The 17,465-nt window shown below is 32.6% G+C and overlaps 1 protein-coding gene across 1 annotated transcript; it reads left to right on the top strand.

Moving 5' to 3' along the window:
* Window positions 1-6,786: 6,786 nt before the first annotated feature.
* LOC7476385 (transcription factor HEC2) lies at window positions 6,787-7,697 on the top strand. The gene has a single exon (XM_002307232.4). The coding sequence runs from the start codon at window positions 6,789-6,791 to the stop codon at window positions 7,530-7,532; it is 744 nt and encodes a 247-aa protein (XP_002307268.4). The 5' UTR covers window positions 6,787-6,788; the 3' UTR covers window positions 7,533-7,697.
* The last annotated feature ends 9,768 nt before the right edge of the window (window positions 7,698-17,465 follow it).

Here is a 17,465-nt window from a genome sequence, read left to right as displayed (position 1 = left end):
CATTTAGGAGTTTGTTCTTTGTTTTTTGTTCATTGCATTTTAACCATGATTTGTGTTATGCATCTTTTTTTTAACAGTTTTGTCATGCCCTTCCGAGCTTCTCATCTTTTGGTTAGCTGCTTCTGCTTCTGTCTTAAGTTTGCAAATGGGATGTCTTTTTCTATTGCTCTTTGTAAGTTGCTTTTCCTTTGAAATTTTCTTAGTGGCTTTGTGTTGCTTGCTTGGTTGTATTTATGGTTTATAAATTTTTCTTATGATCTTTAGAAGCTTCAATTTGTTTTGCTCTTACTTTCTTATGCTCTACTCCTTGCCCTTTTTTTGGCTTTAGCTTTGGTTGTGCTAACAATGACATTGCCCACTAACTGTTTGCTTTTAAGTTTGTCTGCTATTTGTTTTCTTTCCTTTTAATTCTCATCAGCTTTATGGTTTGTGGTTTTAATTTCCCTTTCTTTTCATGATTAATTTATGTTGCAGTATACAAGTTTGCTTTGTTTAATTGATAAGAAAAAAACAATTGTTTGTCTACCATGGGAAAGGATAAATGAAAAGTGCATGGTAGACTAGACAAAGATTTAAATTTCATTTTAATTGGAGTTTTTCTTTATAGAATTAATTAGCCAAATTAAACCGGTTTTGTTAGTTTTGCTCATGAACTAGATTGCTTTTTACTTGCCCATAAATGAATTATATTTTTTATTGGTTTTCATTTGATTTTTTTTATGTTAACAATGTGGTGCTTATAACCAAATGTGAAAGTAGAAGTTGTTGATGACATTGTTTGGTTGGCTAAGTCCAATAAACTTTAATTGTTAGCTATGACTAACTGCTCGTTGAGGTCCAACAACTCCATACTTCCATGAACAGTTTTAGATCTATTGAAAAACAAATAAATAAAAACATAAAAATAATTAAAGAAATTCTTTGCAAGGATCCATATCAGCACAAAGTATGTCAACAATAAAGTCCATTGTTCTTTCTATGCTTTGTGTTTCTTTCAATATTTGTTGGGTTCTTTATGTATACATAATTACCTATCATCTGTTTTAATAATGTGTAGAACAAAAAATTTACTTGCATAGCTTTAATAGCTGACTATGATCTTCATAGAGGTTGGCACAATCAAAGTTTCACCAATGTATAAAATCATTGTCTAAAAAAAGCATTATGTTTAGATGTATTGAGCACAATGAAATAACACTGATTCCATGGTTATAATATCTTTTTGATTGTTTTCCACATCTTACACTGAATTATACATTTTGTTTTTGCATTATTTCAACCATGCCTTTTGTTTATTCATCTCACATTTAAACATTTCCTCAAGTTTATTAGAGTTGACTATGTAGTAATTGATGGCAATGATTTGCCACCTTTATAATGGTTGGGAAAACTGCTAAAAATATTTTTAGCTCTGCTGCCCACTACCATCTGTATGAGAAAGAGCTTGTTAATTGCATTTCACCTCCTATGATTGACAAATTAAACAAGATTAAGATTTTTTAGCTTAGGTTTAGGATATTTTGGTTAGTTGTCAACCACTATGACATCATTATTACCAATCTTTTTATGACAATATGATTGATGAAGATCCACACCTACCTACTCAAGCGAACTTGTATATTGTTGCATTTACGCTTGTTGATACAACAACTCCATCATCCTCTAAAGCTACTTATTCATTGGACCAAACAATTCTTACGACCATTTCACCATCTAGAGCTAATGCTGCTTTTTCACAACAGTTGCATCTCTCACCAAACTAGCTGTCATTAATCCTTTGCCATTACAAGTAAAAAGACAATTACTCTTTTAAGAGGAGACACCTCTTCAAAGGTTTCAGCAATCTCATTTCTTTCATTTAAGAGATGTTGGCTTTCATTTTCAACAATGACAGTTCTTTCCTTTACTTTTATACGTGGCAAATACCTAACTAATGTCGTTCTTTTAATTAATAGCTCTCAATTGGTTGTTGCAACTAATCCTTTATGTGAATCTGAATCATTTGACATGATGCATCTTCCATCTTTGAAACAAATGATCCACCAAATAAACGACAATGTCCCTCTAAACTAGACCATGATTAAGTGATGTAGAATTGTCCCTTAAATTGCTAATTTGAGGTTTGAAGAAAAGTTTGAAACTTTACCCAATAAGAACCTTTCCTTGGAGAGCCGAGTTATATGCAATTGATCACCCCCACCGTACGTCTATAATGACACACGGACGAGAAATATAAATCATAACGAAGTTAATTAATCCTTCGAAGAGTTTACAAGTTCAATCAAGAACTTAGTATGGAAATCACTCAACCACTTAAAGAGAAATAGACACACATTATGCGGTAACTTGTAGATAAAAAATCATCAACTGAATAAAAATCCTTACATAAGAGTATTTATGTGTAAACTCTAAAACTAATGGGTCAGATGTACACTCAATTTAAATAAAGCCCAAACTAATTAAAATAAGGTTTAAAATAATAAAAATAAATATATCAATAGTCTAAGATTATTTCTCACCCTTTGCTGTAAATAATAGTAAAAAATATCTAAGAGAAATAATTATTAAAAAATCCTTATTAAACAAAAGCCTGATGCCTTGTAAATTAAGAATTAATTTCTGACCAATTAATTCTTCTTATTTGATATGAAATCCTTGTAAAATAAGTAAGTCAAATTTTGTCACATAAGTTCTCAATACTATTAAGGACTCCTTGTAGTGAATAGAATCCATAACTCTTAAAGAAACATTGTCTTCTATGTTTTTGCACTTTGCTAATAGATTCTAGGCTCAACTTCAAACATGTCATTCTTTCTTGTCCAGATAAATTAGAGAACTTAACTTATATCGTTAAAAAGGTACAAATATTTAGTTTCTAACTCAAGTGGAATCACATCCAAAATTCTCATGTAGCTCTATTTATGACCCAAAAATTAGACAAAGGTCTAGAATGTCAGATTTGAACCTTTTTAACCCAAGTCTTTTGAATTAGTCAATTGAACTTCTCTTTGATCCACTTTGTTTTAGGTCTTAAAATAGACTTTAGACCTTAAAATAGGATCAATAAACACTACTAATAGATCATTTGATATCTAGTATCACATCATTAGGCAAGTATTCTCTTGCTTTACTTTACTAAACTTACTCTCATGTTTTGCTGAAATTGCTTTGTTAACACGTGCTAGGACTGTAGGACACCTACCTTCCCTAACTCTTCTATAAAAAGACAATTAATTGCTTTTCAATAAACACCTTCGTATATACATATGTTTATGGGATTTCAAGACTTCTTCCATTCCCTAAAGTCCACACAGCTAAAAACCCAAAATCTATATATGTGTGTGTGTGTGTCAGCTTGTGCGCATCTCGACTAATCTCACATACCTTGAAGTTAACGATTATGTAAGTCTCCAGTAACCCTGAGGTTTGTGAAACTTGAACTGGTGACCTCTAGGAAGTAAACCTAAAACCTGACCAGTTGAGCTATACCCCTCAGAGTTCTCAAAATCTATATTTTGAATTGTATTGAGAATGTCATTTTAATTGAAAAATTGAGTTTGATTTCTTCAAGCCAAACACCACCTGTCCCTAAACAATCCCGATATAATTTTGCAATTTTCTGACATTTAGACAGTAAAACCCCTTAGAAAGTCCCTCCATTTGAGGCTATTGTTAAGCTTAGAATCGGAGTGCTGATTTTAGTTTTTTAAGTGCATGGTGGCTTATGATAATAGGCATATGCATTTAGTTACGTTCCACAAGGTGTGAGAAAGAAAAGTAAGGGCACAAAGTTGCTGAATAAGTTAGAAAAAAAAGGATGTTTTTCCTTCAATAATATATGATTGTGGGTAGAGAAGAAGGGTGATTTCAGAATGCTTTGAAGGAACATGTTGGAAAGATTAACCCAGGTGGTGCTGTTACTGTAAAATCCAACAGAGTTAAACTGGAAAAACATGGAAAGTTGAAGAGTGGTTGGAGTCGGAAAAAGAGAAGTTAACGGGAGTAAATTATAATTGTCAAACCATGAGAATGCTTCCTTACTTAAGCCCATATGAAGGTAGCAAAGGATCGATGCTTGAGAGGGAGCAGAATTTAATGGTTATATATAGATGTAATGAATAATTAATTCCGCAACCATTAATTATTAGACAAATAAATAAATAAGCAGAACAGAAAAACAGTCTAGACAAGGGATATAATTAAGACGCAATTTTAATGAAGAAAGCCATTTTTATCCATGCAAGGTCACTTACATTTAATCCTTAGCACTACCGATTTTCCCTTCTCATTTGAATGGTTTCTCCATCAACAGGATCACACATGCTTTATGTGTATGCAACACCTGCACAGCCTGTTTTCTTGTCACTGTTGCATGCCCCTCTGGAGTACCCCATCAACATTTTGCTTGGCTCCCTTGCAATGCACTGCTGCTCTTTTTAGATTGTTGTGGCATCTTTTTGTTAATTAATAGCATACATACATTTTGTGATGATTTTTTTTTGTTGCTAAATAGAACATTGCGTATGTTTTTTTAACTTCTATAAAATTATCAATGAAACGATCGGTGCACTCCAAATATATTAGTTTTTGCTCTTGCAATTTCTCTACGATATGGATCGATCTCTCTCACACAGCAGATTCCTCTTGGACTCCCTCAATTTTGCTTCACCCCCGCAATAGTTTTAGCTTCATGCAGGATAAGCTCTATCATGCATTGCTTTTGCTTATTCTGCATTGGTTCAAAATTATATCACCATCAAACACACACACACACACACACACACATATATATGAGCATAATTAACATTAATTACTTACTTAATTGCAATATTCAGATCGTACAAGATACAGTGATCATATTGAGTTTACCCCCAAGTAAAAGAAAAAAGAAATCAGGCTCGAATATTGAACAATGGGCATGATCTTCAATTTCTAGTGAGTTTTATATATTTCCATTCGAGCAGAGGTCCTGCGCGTGCATCTCTTAAAGCTTTATGCTGTGAAGATAAGGCTTTTCTTTTTCCATGATAATAATTTAAGAGTATAGGAAGAACAACCTATACATACTTTTCATATCTAATTAGATACTCTCTGTCTAGTTGGGCACTTTTAAGACAGAACATGTTCTCTTATCAATTCCTCATTAAATCACAAATAAATTAAATTAATAGCAATCGTAATCATCAATAATTATATTAATTGTGGATCATATATAGATCAATTTTAGTTTTCCCTTAATGATTGCTTGCTTGCTGTAAGATTATATATATATATATATATATATATATATAATGTACACAAGCCATATGTTCCATTTCCTCACATATATTTCTAGGTAATTTTGTTTTTTTGAAGTGTACTGAAACTAAAACCTATTAATGTATGAATCAAATGCCTTTTAATGTCATGAATATCATTTTTCCTACACGTCTAAAGACTTGATTTAGTTGTTGTCATGGATTTTTCATCAATTTATCATATTTCAAGATATAAAATCTTTAAAGGATTTGCAAGAAAATAATTTTTTATGCATGCACCAACAATTTGGTTGTGGACAATGGAAGGGACTCAAATTCAATGTATGAGAAAATATCTTTAATGCTGAAAAAAATATTTTCATTTTCCTTAATCATGCATATACAAGGTGTAATTAAAATCGACTTCTGGCATCTCGAACGGCATGGGGTTAAAATTCGAAGTAGGGAACCACTATATGTCTATTCTCTGCATTAAATTAAATTTTACAATCTCTGTTCAAATCCTAGCTAAATTTACAATTCCATGAAAACTGAAAGCTACTTTATACAGAAGTAAAGGCAATTACATGTTAGAAATTACATCACAGAAAATGATCAGTTTGTGTACTTGCACTAGGGGTCAGCATCAGCATCCATCTCTTAATCCACTTTGGAAAGTGTGCCACAGAGGAAGCAGCGTGAGACCAGCATCAGTAATTTGAGTCAGTGTACATACTACAGCCACTGACACACCGGAATTCTTCACCGGCTGCCGGGCGGTCATCCATCCCAAATGAAAGGGGTGGTCTGGTTGGTTGATCTTCTGACATATGTCATGTGAATGGTGGGGTTTCACGGGTCATTATTAATTGCAAAAATGTAAAATTTCTAGGCAAAGCAAAGCAATGCACTTGCACACTCTCAATTAGATCAAAAGCACTTAAAAAAGGGTCCTAAAAGAGAGTTTCAAATTAAGTGGTTCATGCACCAGATCCCTTTAATCCTAGCCCTCTACTTTGTGGGCCTCAATCCATGTAAGGTCTATTTACCATTGATCTTTTATAGTTGCAGTTGACATTTTTGTCACAAGTAAAGATGAGACAGCTGTGAGTATATTATCTTCTGGTTAGTCCTGCATCATGGGCGGTCTCTCTGTCAACTTTGCATGAATAAAATATACCATACAAGTTGCCATATAAAGCCTTCCACTTCCTGTAACCCTACTGAAATGGTGATGGGTTTCTGAAATAATCTTACACAATTGTTTTTATAATATTTTCTTTCTCCTTTATCTCTGCAATATTTATCAAGCAACAAAGCCCTTAAAATCTCCCTCTTAAGCCTCTCTTCTATCTGCTCCTCCATACCTCTGTTGCTCAGTTGTTCAGTCTGTGAATATATCCCAGTTATCAACCCATTCCCTCCCCCGTCCCTCCCTAGCTCTTCTACATACACTTAACACACACTTTCTGTTTTTTTTTTTCTTCCTGATACCTTGGGGGGGGGGGGGGGGGGCAGTTTCCAAGATTGTTAGAATCAATGGATGTGGATATGATGACAATGATGATGCACATGGAAAAGCTTCCTGATTTTTGCAGCGAGCCTTTTTACAACACTACTAACACTTCAACACTACTACAAGAAATCCAATTCTCCAACGGGAATCCTACAGCTAATACTGTAGCTTCGCCACCTATCTGGCATAATCCACATGCATCTTCACCACCACTGATAAATCCACCTTGCTCCATGCCATTTATGGGCACTCCAATCCAAGAACCAGTGACACCATCTCTTCAACACGACATGATGGCCAAAAAATTCGAATATGGTACTCCATTCTCAAATGCAAACTCTTTCTTATCTTCAATAGAGAAGAAAAACTCAACTACAACAATTAGAGAGATGATCTTTCGCATAGCAGCAATGCAACCAGCACATATAGACCCGGAATCGGTAAAGCCTCCAAAAAGAAGGAATGTCAAGATATCTAAGGATCCACAAAGTGTAGCTGCGAGGCATAGAAGGGAAAGAATAAGTGAGAGGATAAGGATTCTCCAGAGATTAGTTCCAGGAGGCACCAAAATGGACACGGCTTCTATGTTAGATGAGGCTATACATTATGTGAAATTCTTGAAGATGCAAGTGCAATCTTTAGAACAAACTGGTGCTAATAGGCCAATGGGTGGTTTTGGCATCACCGGAGTTACAATGCCTAGTGTTGGTTATTCTTCTTTGGTAAAGAATTTCGACCCTGCTGCTAATACGGAGGGCACAATGCAGATGCTTAGATGAGAGATAGGATTAGCTGGGCAATTGTCTTTTTTCTGTACAAGTCAATAGTACTTTTTTTGGGTTTTGTAATTAGTCATGATTTTCTTGTTATCTTGTTTGTGTGTTGTAATTGGGTTAAAGGATTCTAATGCATGGCTACCTCCTTAATTCAAAATTTTTATGGAATATCCCGCACTCTTAATTAAAGTCTGCAAAAGAATTATAATCACAAGTCCAAGTCTTATTAGAATACAATATCTTCATAAGCAGAAGCATACCTTTCATGTTCATATAAAATTTATCGGGATTGAAACTAAATTGTTCAAAAGAATAACCTGCTATTTGTTTTAACTACACAAGTCAAAATAATATTCCACTCTTCAAGAAATATTCTTTAATATTAAGAATAAAGGTTTTTTAAAAAAAAATCGTGTGAGGGTATATCTCTTCTCACCTAAAACTCTCTAGCTTTTTTTTATTTTTTTTATTACATTCATAGGAAAAGATATTGATGAAGCTGAGAAAACTTCACCGGACACTAAGCTTTGTTCATGGATAATAATAGGCTTGATAAGTGAGTGTTACCAATAAAATAACCATCCAATAATGTTGGGATGTCATGGTCACATATATTAATTACCCTAACTTAAACAAATAAGATAGTATAGAGCAAACAAAGAGTTGATCCTACGACGAAAATCTAATTCAAATCTTTATGCTAAATTAATGATTCAAGTTGAGAGTGGGTTGAGATTATCTAGGCTATGTTAGGGTAGTTGAGAATAATTAAGAGGCTTAACTTAATGGTTAGCCAACACTTTATATGTGTGTGTGTGTGTGTGTGTGTAGGGTAATATACAATAGCAATGGTGGAGATTACCACACAAGAGTATGACTACAAAATTTTCTATATACAATATTTTCTATATAGGTGCATTCTATAATATGCCCCCTCAAGCTTAGGATAGAGGATCGACCTGAAGCTTGAATCGAAAAGCAGTAAACGGAGCAGTAGGAAGCGGTTTAGTAAGAACATCGACAAGTTGATCATGAGAGGAGATAAAGCGAATCTGAATTTCTTTCTTCACAACTCTGTCTCGTACAAAATGATAGTTAATATCAACGTGTTTAGTACGAGCATGAAAGATAGAATTTGCAGATAAATAAATAGCCCCAAGATTATCACACTAAATAGTAAGAGCAGAAGCATAACGAATATGCAGATCACTCAATAGATAATGAAGCCAAATAACCTCAGCAGTGTCATCTGCCAATGCTTTATACTCAGCCTTGGTGGAGGAGCGAGCAACGGTGCGTTGCTTGCTTAATTTTCATGAAATCGATGTCTGACCAAAGAAGACAAGATAACCACCTATGGATTTTCGATTATCAGTACTACCTTTCCAATCAGCATTTGTAAAGCCATGTAGATTAAATAAGGAACTGCGAGTTATATGTAAGTCATAGGTAGCTGTACCTCGTAGATAATGCAGAATGCGTTTAACGACACCCCAATAAGAGTCTATAGGAGCATGCATAAACTGACAAACTCTGTTAACCACAAAGCAGATATCTAGTCTAATAAGGTGAGATATTGAAGAGCACCCACAATCTGACAAAACAGTGTAGGATTAGGAAACAAAGGATCCGACATTATGGTGACTTTGGAAGTAGAGATAGGCGTATCAACTGGTTTGTAGAAAGTCATACGAGCTCGAGTGAGGATGTCAAGGATATACTTATGTTGTCGTAACATTAGGCCCATAGCAGTGGAGTGAACCCCAATGCCCAAAAAATAGTGAGCAACACCTAAGTCACGAAGCTTAAACTCTGAGCTGAGTAACTGTATTAGGCGGTGAAGTACAATAGAGTTGCTACTCATAAGCAGAATGTCATCAACATAAACCAGAAGATAGAAGATATCGACACCAACAGACAAGATAAATAAGGATGTGTCAACCTTGGAAGCATGAAACCCAACAGAAAGCAGAAAGTCACTCAGACGAGTATTCCATGCTCGTGGAGCCTGTTTTAAACCATAGAAAGATGCAACCAGCACACATGAGAAGGAAGAGCAGAATCAATAAAACCTGGAGGTTGTTTCATGTAGACCTCTTCGGCAAGAACATCATTAAGGAATGCATTATGAATATCAAGTTGATGGATCTTCCAATTACGCGAGACCGCATTGGAGAAGACTAATCTGACGGTCTCTTGCTTAACAACTGGACTGAAAGTTTCAGAGTAGTCAATGCCTTCTTGCTGAGTAAAGCCTCTAGCAACCAAGCGTGCCTTATATCGCTCAATATTGCCATCCACACGGTGCTTTATCATGTCAGCATCAGAGAAGGCAATGAGCTCAAAGGTAGGAGAGGACGTTACCCGAGAGATAGGGGCAGCAGAGGGGGCTACAGACGTTGTGAGAAGTGTAGGTTTTGGCAATCGTGGGTGAAGAACCATTAGATGATGCAGATTGAGGGGGAGAGGACTCTGATTGGGGAAGCTGCCGAAGCGGATAGGATGAGAGATCAATAAAGAGTTACAAACTTGTAGAGGGATCTGTCAAAGAACCTGTGTCCGCAACAGCAGATCAAGAAGAGCCTGCTGCAGAATATGTGATGACGGTAGTAGCAGACTTGAAAAGATGCAACTTTAAAGGAGAAGAACTTGTGCCTCCATAATGATCATCATAAAAACTGACGCTCAACAAGCAATTGGAAACGTTGAAATATAGAAAACACATCTGATTTGGAAACAAGAGGATAATACCAGATATATTTTGTATGCACATCGATAAAGATAACAAAGTAACGAAAACCATCAGATGAAAACATAGGAGCAGGGCCCCAAACATCACTAAATATTAAATCAAGTGGAGCAGAAGTTTTATGACCCGTCAGTCGTAAAGACAAACGCGAAGACTTGCCAAGCGGACAAGCTTGACATTGAACAAGAGAGCGCCTAGAAGTACACATTATTTTATTTTTAGAAAGTAACAAATTGAAAATACAGGAAGTGGGGTGACCCAATCGACGATGCCATATATTAGTAGTCGCAGAGACGCAAGGAGACCAATATGCTTGAGGAATGACAGTGGCAGAAGACTCAGAAAGAACGTACAGACCTTCATTACTCTGACCGGAAAGGAGTATTGTTTTGGTGGTGAGATCCTTTACATAAAACACAAAGGCATGAAATTCAAAATAAACATTATTATCATGAAAAAAAATTTGAACAGATAGCAATGGTTTGGTAATATGAGGAACGTGAAGAACGTTAGATAAAGTAAAGGTGTGTTTAGGGGAATGTAACGTGGCAAATGAAAATTTTAAATTAATTGATTTTTTTTAGAAAACCGTCAAATAACACTGACGACTTTTTAATCCGTCAGTGATTTTATCCGTAAATAACAACAATTAACAGTGCAATTGGAAAGTGAACAGTTCTGGAGCTCTCTGGAAAATATCGACGGAATTTTCCATCGGTGATTCCCTTTGTAATTGACATAATGAACAGTGTTCATAGTTTACCAACAATTTTACCGACGAAATTTTCCGTCGGTAATTCCATTGGTAAAAATGACACCTTATCATTTTTTTTGCTTTGTTTTAATTTTTTCCCACTATAATTCCCTCGGTATATACCGAGGGATTATTTCCGTCGGTAAAATCCCTCAGAAATTTACCGATAGAAATATCCCCTCGATATTTCTGTTTGTATTTATCGATTTTCTAGTAATGACACTAGATAGCTCGACAGCATGCAATATTATTTTGGTACACATTTTCATATTCAAGTATGGTTAGAGACCATTACTATTTATGAATTGGTCATAATTAATAGCCTTCACTAAATTAGTAAAGAGATCTATGCAACTACAAAATTAATACCAGTTCTTTGGAGGATTTAGTAAAAGGTGAAGTAGAATTTATAAGACTTATAAAAAGAGAAAAAAGAGAAAAACATCCTTTATAAGAGATCATATAACCTTCATTTTGTTTTTGGAGAATATGTACAATTCTTCCTGAACCTCACTAGTGTAAGCGACATAATTATATCTCTATTGGAATTAACTAAGGCAAGGTACAAAGAAGATTGAAAACCTTATCCCAAAGGACAAATCATATTCTTATGATCCTTATAACCCTCACTTAGTGGTTAAGCAATTAGGATTCCTCTAAGGAATTCTCTTTTTCATACTATATGGAGTGGATAAGGAAGGTCCAAATAGACTAGTATTTGACATTATGGACCACGTAAGGGAAGTTATAAAAATACCATCTCAATTATTACCACCTTAGAATTGTTATCTAATGTTTTCTAAAAGATATAATAACAAAGTTCTATTTTGATGATCAACCTCTCAAGAAAAGGAGCAAGATAAGAATTACAACTAACCTTCCAACTACATCGAGTAAAAGGTATACTCCTAAAGGCTTTGATAGTAACATTTATTTCAAACTTATTTTTATTATAGTTTGTTGTTTATTTACATTCTAATAACCTTTCTATATACAGTCTCACGACATAAGATTGATCCTACTCTTAGTGTTTATTAAATAAACTAGTGACTCTATCTCTTCTAGAAATTATACCCTCTACTACTGCTATTTAAAGCCATGATGTCTCACTCACCCAAGCTATTGAAGTTCCTCTCTTATTTACTTGTGAAGTGCCATCAACTTGAATTACTTTTACCTAGCAATGTGATCCTGTCAAAGTACCAGAAAAAACTTAGCATGTTTTCAAGTTCTAATATAAGCTCAACCTTGGTGACGAAACCTCACAAGGTACCCTCTTTCCAAGTTAAAAGTGTGTCTTGACCTTTGGAAGTTGTTTTTGTAGAAGCATGAGTATTAGTTACAACTTGGTTATTCATTCTATGAAGGAAAAAACACACCAAGAGTATTATTATAGTCACCTTAAAAGCTATACCTTCTAACAAAGAAATGGGTGATCAAATTGAGAATAATCAAGGTGAATGATTAACACTAGTGATTGATCCAAGGGATAATATCTTTAAGAGGCCAATGCACTGATGCTTTTGCATCTCTTGTTGAAGAGGAAAAAAATCATGGTGTTATTTTAATTTTTTGTAATGACTCCACAAAGTTGGCATGTAAGTCCATGTTGTTATTTAACTTTTAATTAATTTCAATATTTCTAATCGTAAATGAAAATTTTTCTTTTTATATCAAAGAAACTTAGATGTCCAACTCTTTTAAATTTATGCTCCTCTATTAGTGGACATTTCACATCTTAAAATAAACTCTAAAAAAAACCAATTGTGAGAGTTATTACTAGTCATTCTTGCCCTAGAGGAAAGTGTTTTAGGTAATAAACCTTTTATTGATGGTTTGAAGTAGTTTATGAAGGACAATCTCCCTAAAGCGCAAAGATTTATTTGGTCAAAGTGTAAATAAAGTCTTGGTACAACTACAAAAGGGTATTAATTCTTTTATTAGTATTAGAGATATTGCAACAAAAGTATTATAGGACTATGAAACTATCTAATATTTTTTAGAGCTTAAAACATAATCATGAGAGGCTATGTATTCAACTATCCAATAGGTTAGCCAATCATTTAAAAATACTTCCTTACAAGTCTAGTCTCAAGAAGCCAAGATGGCTCATATAAGGGAAAAATTGGTTAGGGAGCTTTTTGAGGCTAAGTCTGATCTAACCTTTAGAGAGACTAAAGTCATTATTCATGTAGAAAAATAAATTTCTTTAAAAGTCTGTCAACACTACCTCTACTCTTTTCAAACAACAAAGACCATCACGAAAGAAGGCATCGAATGACCTTGATAGGGCTCCTTCATCTAGGAAATCTTATAAAGATATAATCATTAGTTATTTCACAATTGAATAATGTTCATGCACTGATCTTTTATGAAATACAGCCATAATTTATTCTTTATCTTATTTGAAAAAGAATTTTATTTTTTTGTATTAAATGATTTTTTAACAATTTGAATTCATGATTTGAAGAGAAACTCAAATTTGAACCAATTTATAAACTCAAGCATAACTAATTATACTTGAGATGCAACAACAATAATCTTATAGTAATCTTATGGTTGTTATTTCCATTTCAATCCCCTTACTTCCTTCAAGAGCACCATTTTTTAGCTTAGTATTCTAGTAGGGATAATATTTCTTCAAATAACAATCATTGATTAATCAATAATGTATTTTTCTATCTTGGTTAGCTACGTGATAGAAACCTCCTTTAAGAGCATTGGAAATAAAGTTTAGTCCCTTCTAGTTAGGTGACTATTTGTTATATTTTTTAATTCTCATAGACAATTAGGAATATAGCCTTTTATTCCAAATCACTTTCTAAGAAATATTTCAACTGAACACATTTATTACATTTATTATGTGCCTTTCTTTACCTTTATCTTATATTCTAGAAAATAATCTAAAATATAAAGTGTTACCTCATCCAAGTCCTTTATATAAGCTAATATAGTTGATTGATAATCTAAGCTATCCATATTATATTAGAAAACCCTTTTGAGGAATTATAATTTAAACTCCCTAGTTAACATGACATCATGACCATATGTTATAATAAATGGTAAGGTTCTTAAAATAGTCTTTGTTAAGCCTTATATGGTCACCATACCATACTTCAGGATTATTTATGACTACTTTTTTAATGTTGAGGGTAAGAGTTTTGTTGGGTAGTTTTTTTCCTCATTTGTAAGTAGTAAAATAGACTATTTTAAGTCCATAATCCTATTCAAATCACTTCATATCCTTTCTAGTTCATATTGACCCTTGGTTAGTTGTGATTGTTTATCAGAAACCAAATTTATGTATGATATTCTCCTTAATGAATTTGATCATTTTTTCTGATTGATCGATCGATAAAGAATATATTCCACCCTTTTGATGAAGTAATTCATGACTACTATAATGTAGTTATGTCCTCTTGAATATTAAGGATATATCTTGCCAATTATGTCTATTTTACTCCCTTTGAATAGCTATGTTTTGACCACTATATTAGGTTTATTATAAAGTGTATGTTGGATTTGACAAAACTATAAACATTCTTAGCATTGTTTTTGCATAACTAATGCAATCCTTGGCTGTGAATGGCCAATAAAAGTCATTGTTTATGATAAGCCACTCCTATCTTAATTATAGATTGGTTAGCTCCACAAAACCTTTCATGAACCTCAAACATGACCAATATGGCTTCTTATAGTCCTAAGCATCTAAATAATATTCTCATGAGGCATAACATTGCTCAATAGTAGGTTATGGTATGGAATAAAAAATTTATGAAGCCAATTAACTTGTGGTTATTTCTTTACTTGAGGAGTATGTAGAGTGTTACAAGTTATCATGCTCAGATTGGGTTGTGATTATTGCTACATCTAATACACAAAAAAATATCATATTGTGGAAGGTATAAACATTCTAAACATCTTTACTAAAATGCTTATTATTGTAGATTTTCCTGGGATTTGTCCCTTAAATGTATACATGTTGGGTTTTCTAAAACTCTTAGATGCAACAAAAATGGTAATTTAAATTTTTTTAAAGTCCCAATGATCTAGTTAGACAGTAATTTAATTTTTTTAAAGTTCGAATAATCCAATTAGATAATCTAGGAATATTTATGATTTGAGAAAAAATTACTTTAAGATCAGATCTTCTTTCTAAGGTTTGATATATCAACTTCTTCAAGGCTAGGATATCGCATGTCATAAGTTATCGAAGTGTCTGGCCTCTAATAATAATTCACATGAACCATTAATAAGAAACATCCTAAAACCTTTTTAGAAATGAGAGATCTATGTGCCTTAAGTGCTAGCCTTTTCTTTTCTCTACTCTGAATGTTAGTATAGGTGGAGTGTGTACAATACATTATACATACAAAACATTAGACATAACATTCTATTCATAGAAAAAACTTAATAACCATGGAAAAATATCACTTTGCTCCTTAAATAATATAATATATATTATTTTAGGATAATTTTTAAAATTTATTCAACTAAGTCCTTACTTGATTTTTCTAGGTTTAGAATTATAATCCCTTGTATTAATTACATTTTAGTCCTCAAACTCTAAAACTTAATTCATAATCAAGTCACACTTGATTAATTATTTCAATTTAATTTTTGATTAATAGTGTTTAATATGTACGACTTATTAGGTTTCTAATAAGTTAGCCCATATAAAAATCATAATCCTAAATAAATTAGGTTTAAATAAATTCAATAATTTATTTATTAATACAATAATTATTGATCTACATTTATAGATCAAATGCATTATTTATCAACGTGTCATGATCTCCTAAATCTTAGAAAAGTCATGTGTGATTTGACTTAACTTTTTAATGAGTAATTTTTTAGAATAATTATTATTTTTTCATCAAGAATGTCATGATCTCCTAAATGTTAGGAAAGTCATGTGTGGTTTGACTTAACCTTTTAATGAGTAATTGTTTAGAATAATTATTATCTTTTCATTAAGAATATTTTAATTTAGATATTATAGTATGAAATGTGTTTGCCCTATTAAATTATATATGTTTTCAACATTATAGTCATTAATAATTTGAATAAGAATTAAAATTCTTTTCAAATCTAATTCTACTTGGCACAAAGATTTCACAATCAATAATATTTGAGAACATGTGGAATATTTTTTCTAATTCATCTAGGATGTTAAATCCTTTCTTAATCCATCAAATACCTTCATATAGTTCATGTTATACCTAATATTTGCTCATTTATTACCCTTGATCAGGACAATATACAGTCAAGATTAAAGTATAACATTTCTTATATAATATAACTTAGTGATATTAAGTCTAAGGATCACTTCTTGAGCATTTTCATACATGTAATCTTTACATATGAAATCCCAATGCAGGTTAATTCAATGTATATTTCATGTAATATACACCTACATATTAGTTTCAAGTATTTCTAATGTCTCAGCTTATGATAACAATTGCTTTCTTTTGTAAGGAAAATAACATAATATATACAAGTCTCAACGGTTCCAATTAATATCTAGTCTTAATAGAGTATCAACAAGGAACATTTAGGAATAATATTTTGATAGAATATGAATCTCATAATTATAACAATTTTATAATTTTATTTGCAAAGTATTTTTATCCGAATAACTTTATCTTTCCTCTATATATATTAATCAAATATTAGATTCATTCACATAAATAAACTAAATGTCACGTGTAACTAACTAATTGCATACAGAGCATATACACTAACAATACATTCATATTTTACTAGGCCTATTATGATTAAGCTTGTGTTATATCATATTTAAGTGATTAGATATGGCTTACATGGTTTAGTTGACCACCATTATGTTATTGTGATATGTTATGTTACTTGTGCTCGTCATCTCCATCTAAAGAGCTCATATATTAATATTAAAGATATTTATACATTGATAGTAAAATGCTCATTCAGGAACAATCATGGTTGGTTGGCTAAAATTTATCATAGATTGTTGTGACCATCATAAAACGTTGCATAATCTATACAATATATACATGTATAATTGTGTATGAAGTGATGATGCATGAACATGTTTGTTCATGGTTGGTGGTGATGACCCTATTAAAACTGATGAGAATATAAAAGATTGTTTAAGGGCACTAGAGTTGTTTTTAAATATAATTTGTGTTGTAGTTGTGAGTTAGACATTGAATACCTATCTCTAGACATGTCTTCCAATAGTTGATCTATTAAAATCTAGGAAGATGGTGGATTTTTAGGCTGATCTTTCTCTATTGTTTGTACTTACTATTTGTCCAATACAATAAAAATGAGTTTACCTTTTTTTAGCATATTTTAATGACTTTTGAAACATATTTTAAATCATTTTCCCATTGGCATACAAATTTATTATGTTGCTAATTAAATATTTTTAGAATTGAACCTGTAATAAGAC

The sequence above is a fragment of the Populus trichocarpa genome, chromosome 5, assembly GCF_000002775.5.
Source record: "Populus trichocarpa isolate Nisqually-1 chromosome 5, P.trichocarpa_v4.1, whole genome shotgun sequence".
NCBI classification, from domain to species: Eukaryota; Viridiplantae; Streptophyta; class Magnoliopsida; order Malpighiales; family Salicaceae; genus Populus; species Populus trichocarpa.
Note: the sequence above shows the minus strand (reverse complement) of the source record. Positions and strands in the feature narration are given on the sequence as shown.

Excerpts from the sequence above, each read along its gene's own strand:
- LOC7476385 (XM_002307232.4), top strand. The coding sequence starts at position 6,789 with ATGATGACAATGATGATGCACATGGAAAAGCTTCCTGATTTTTGCAGC.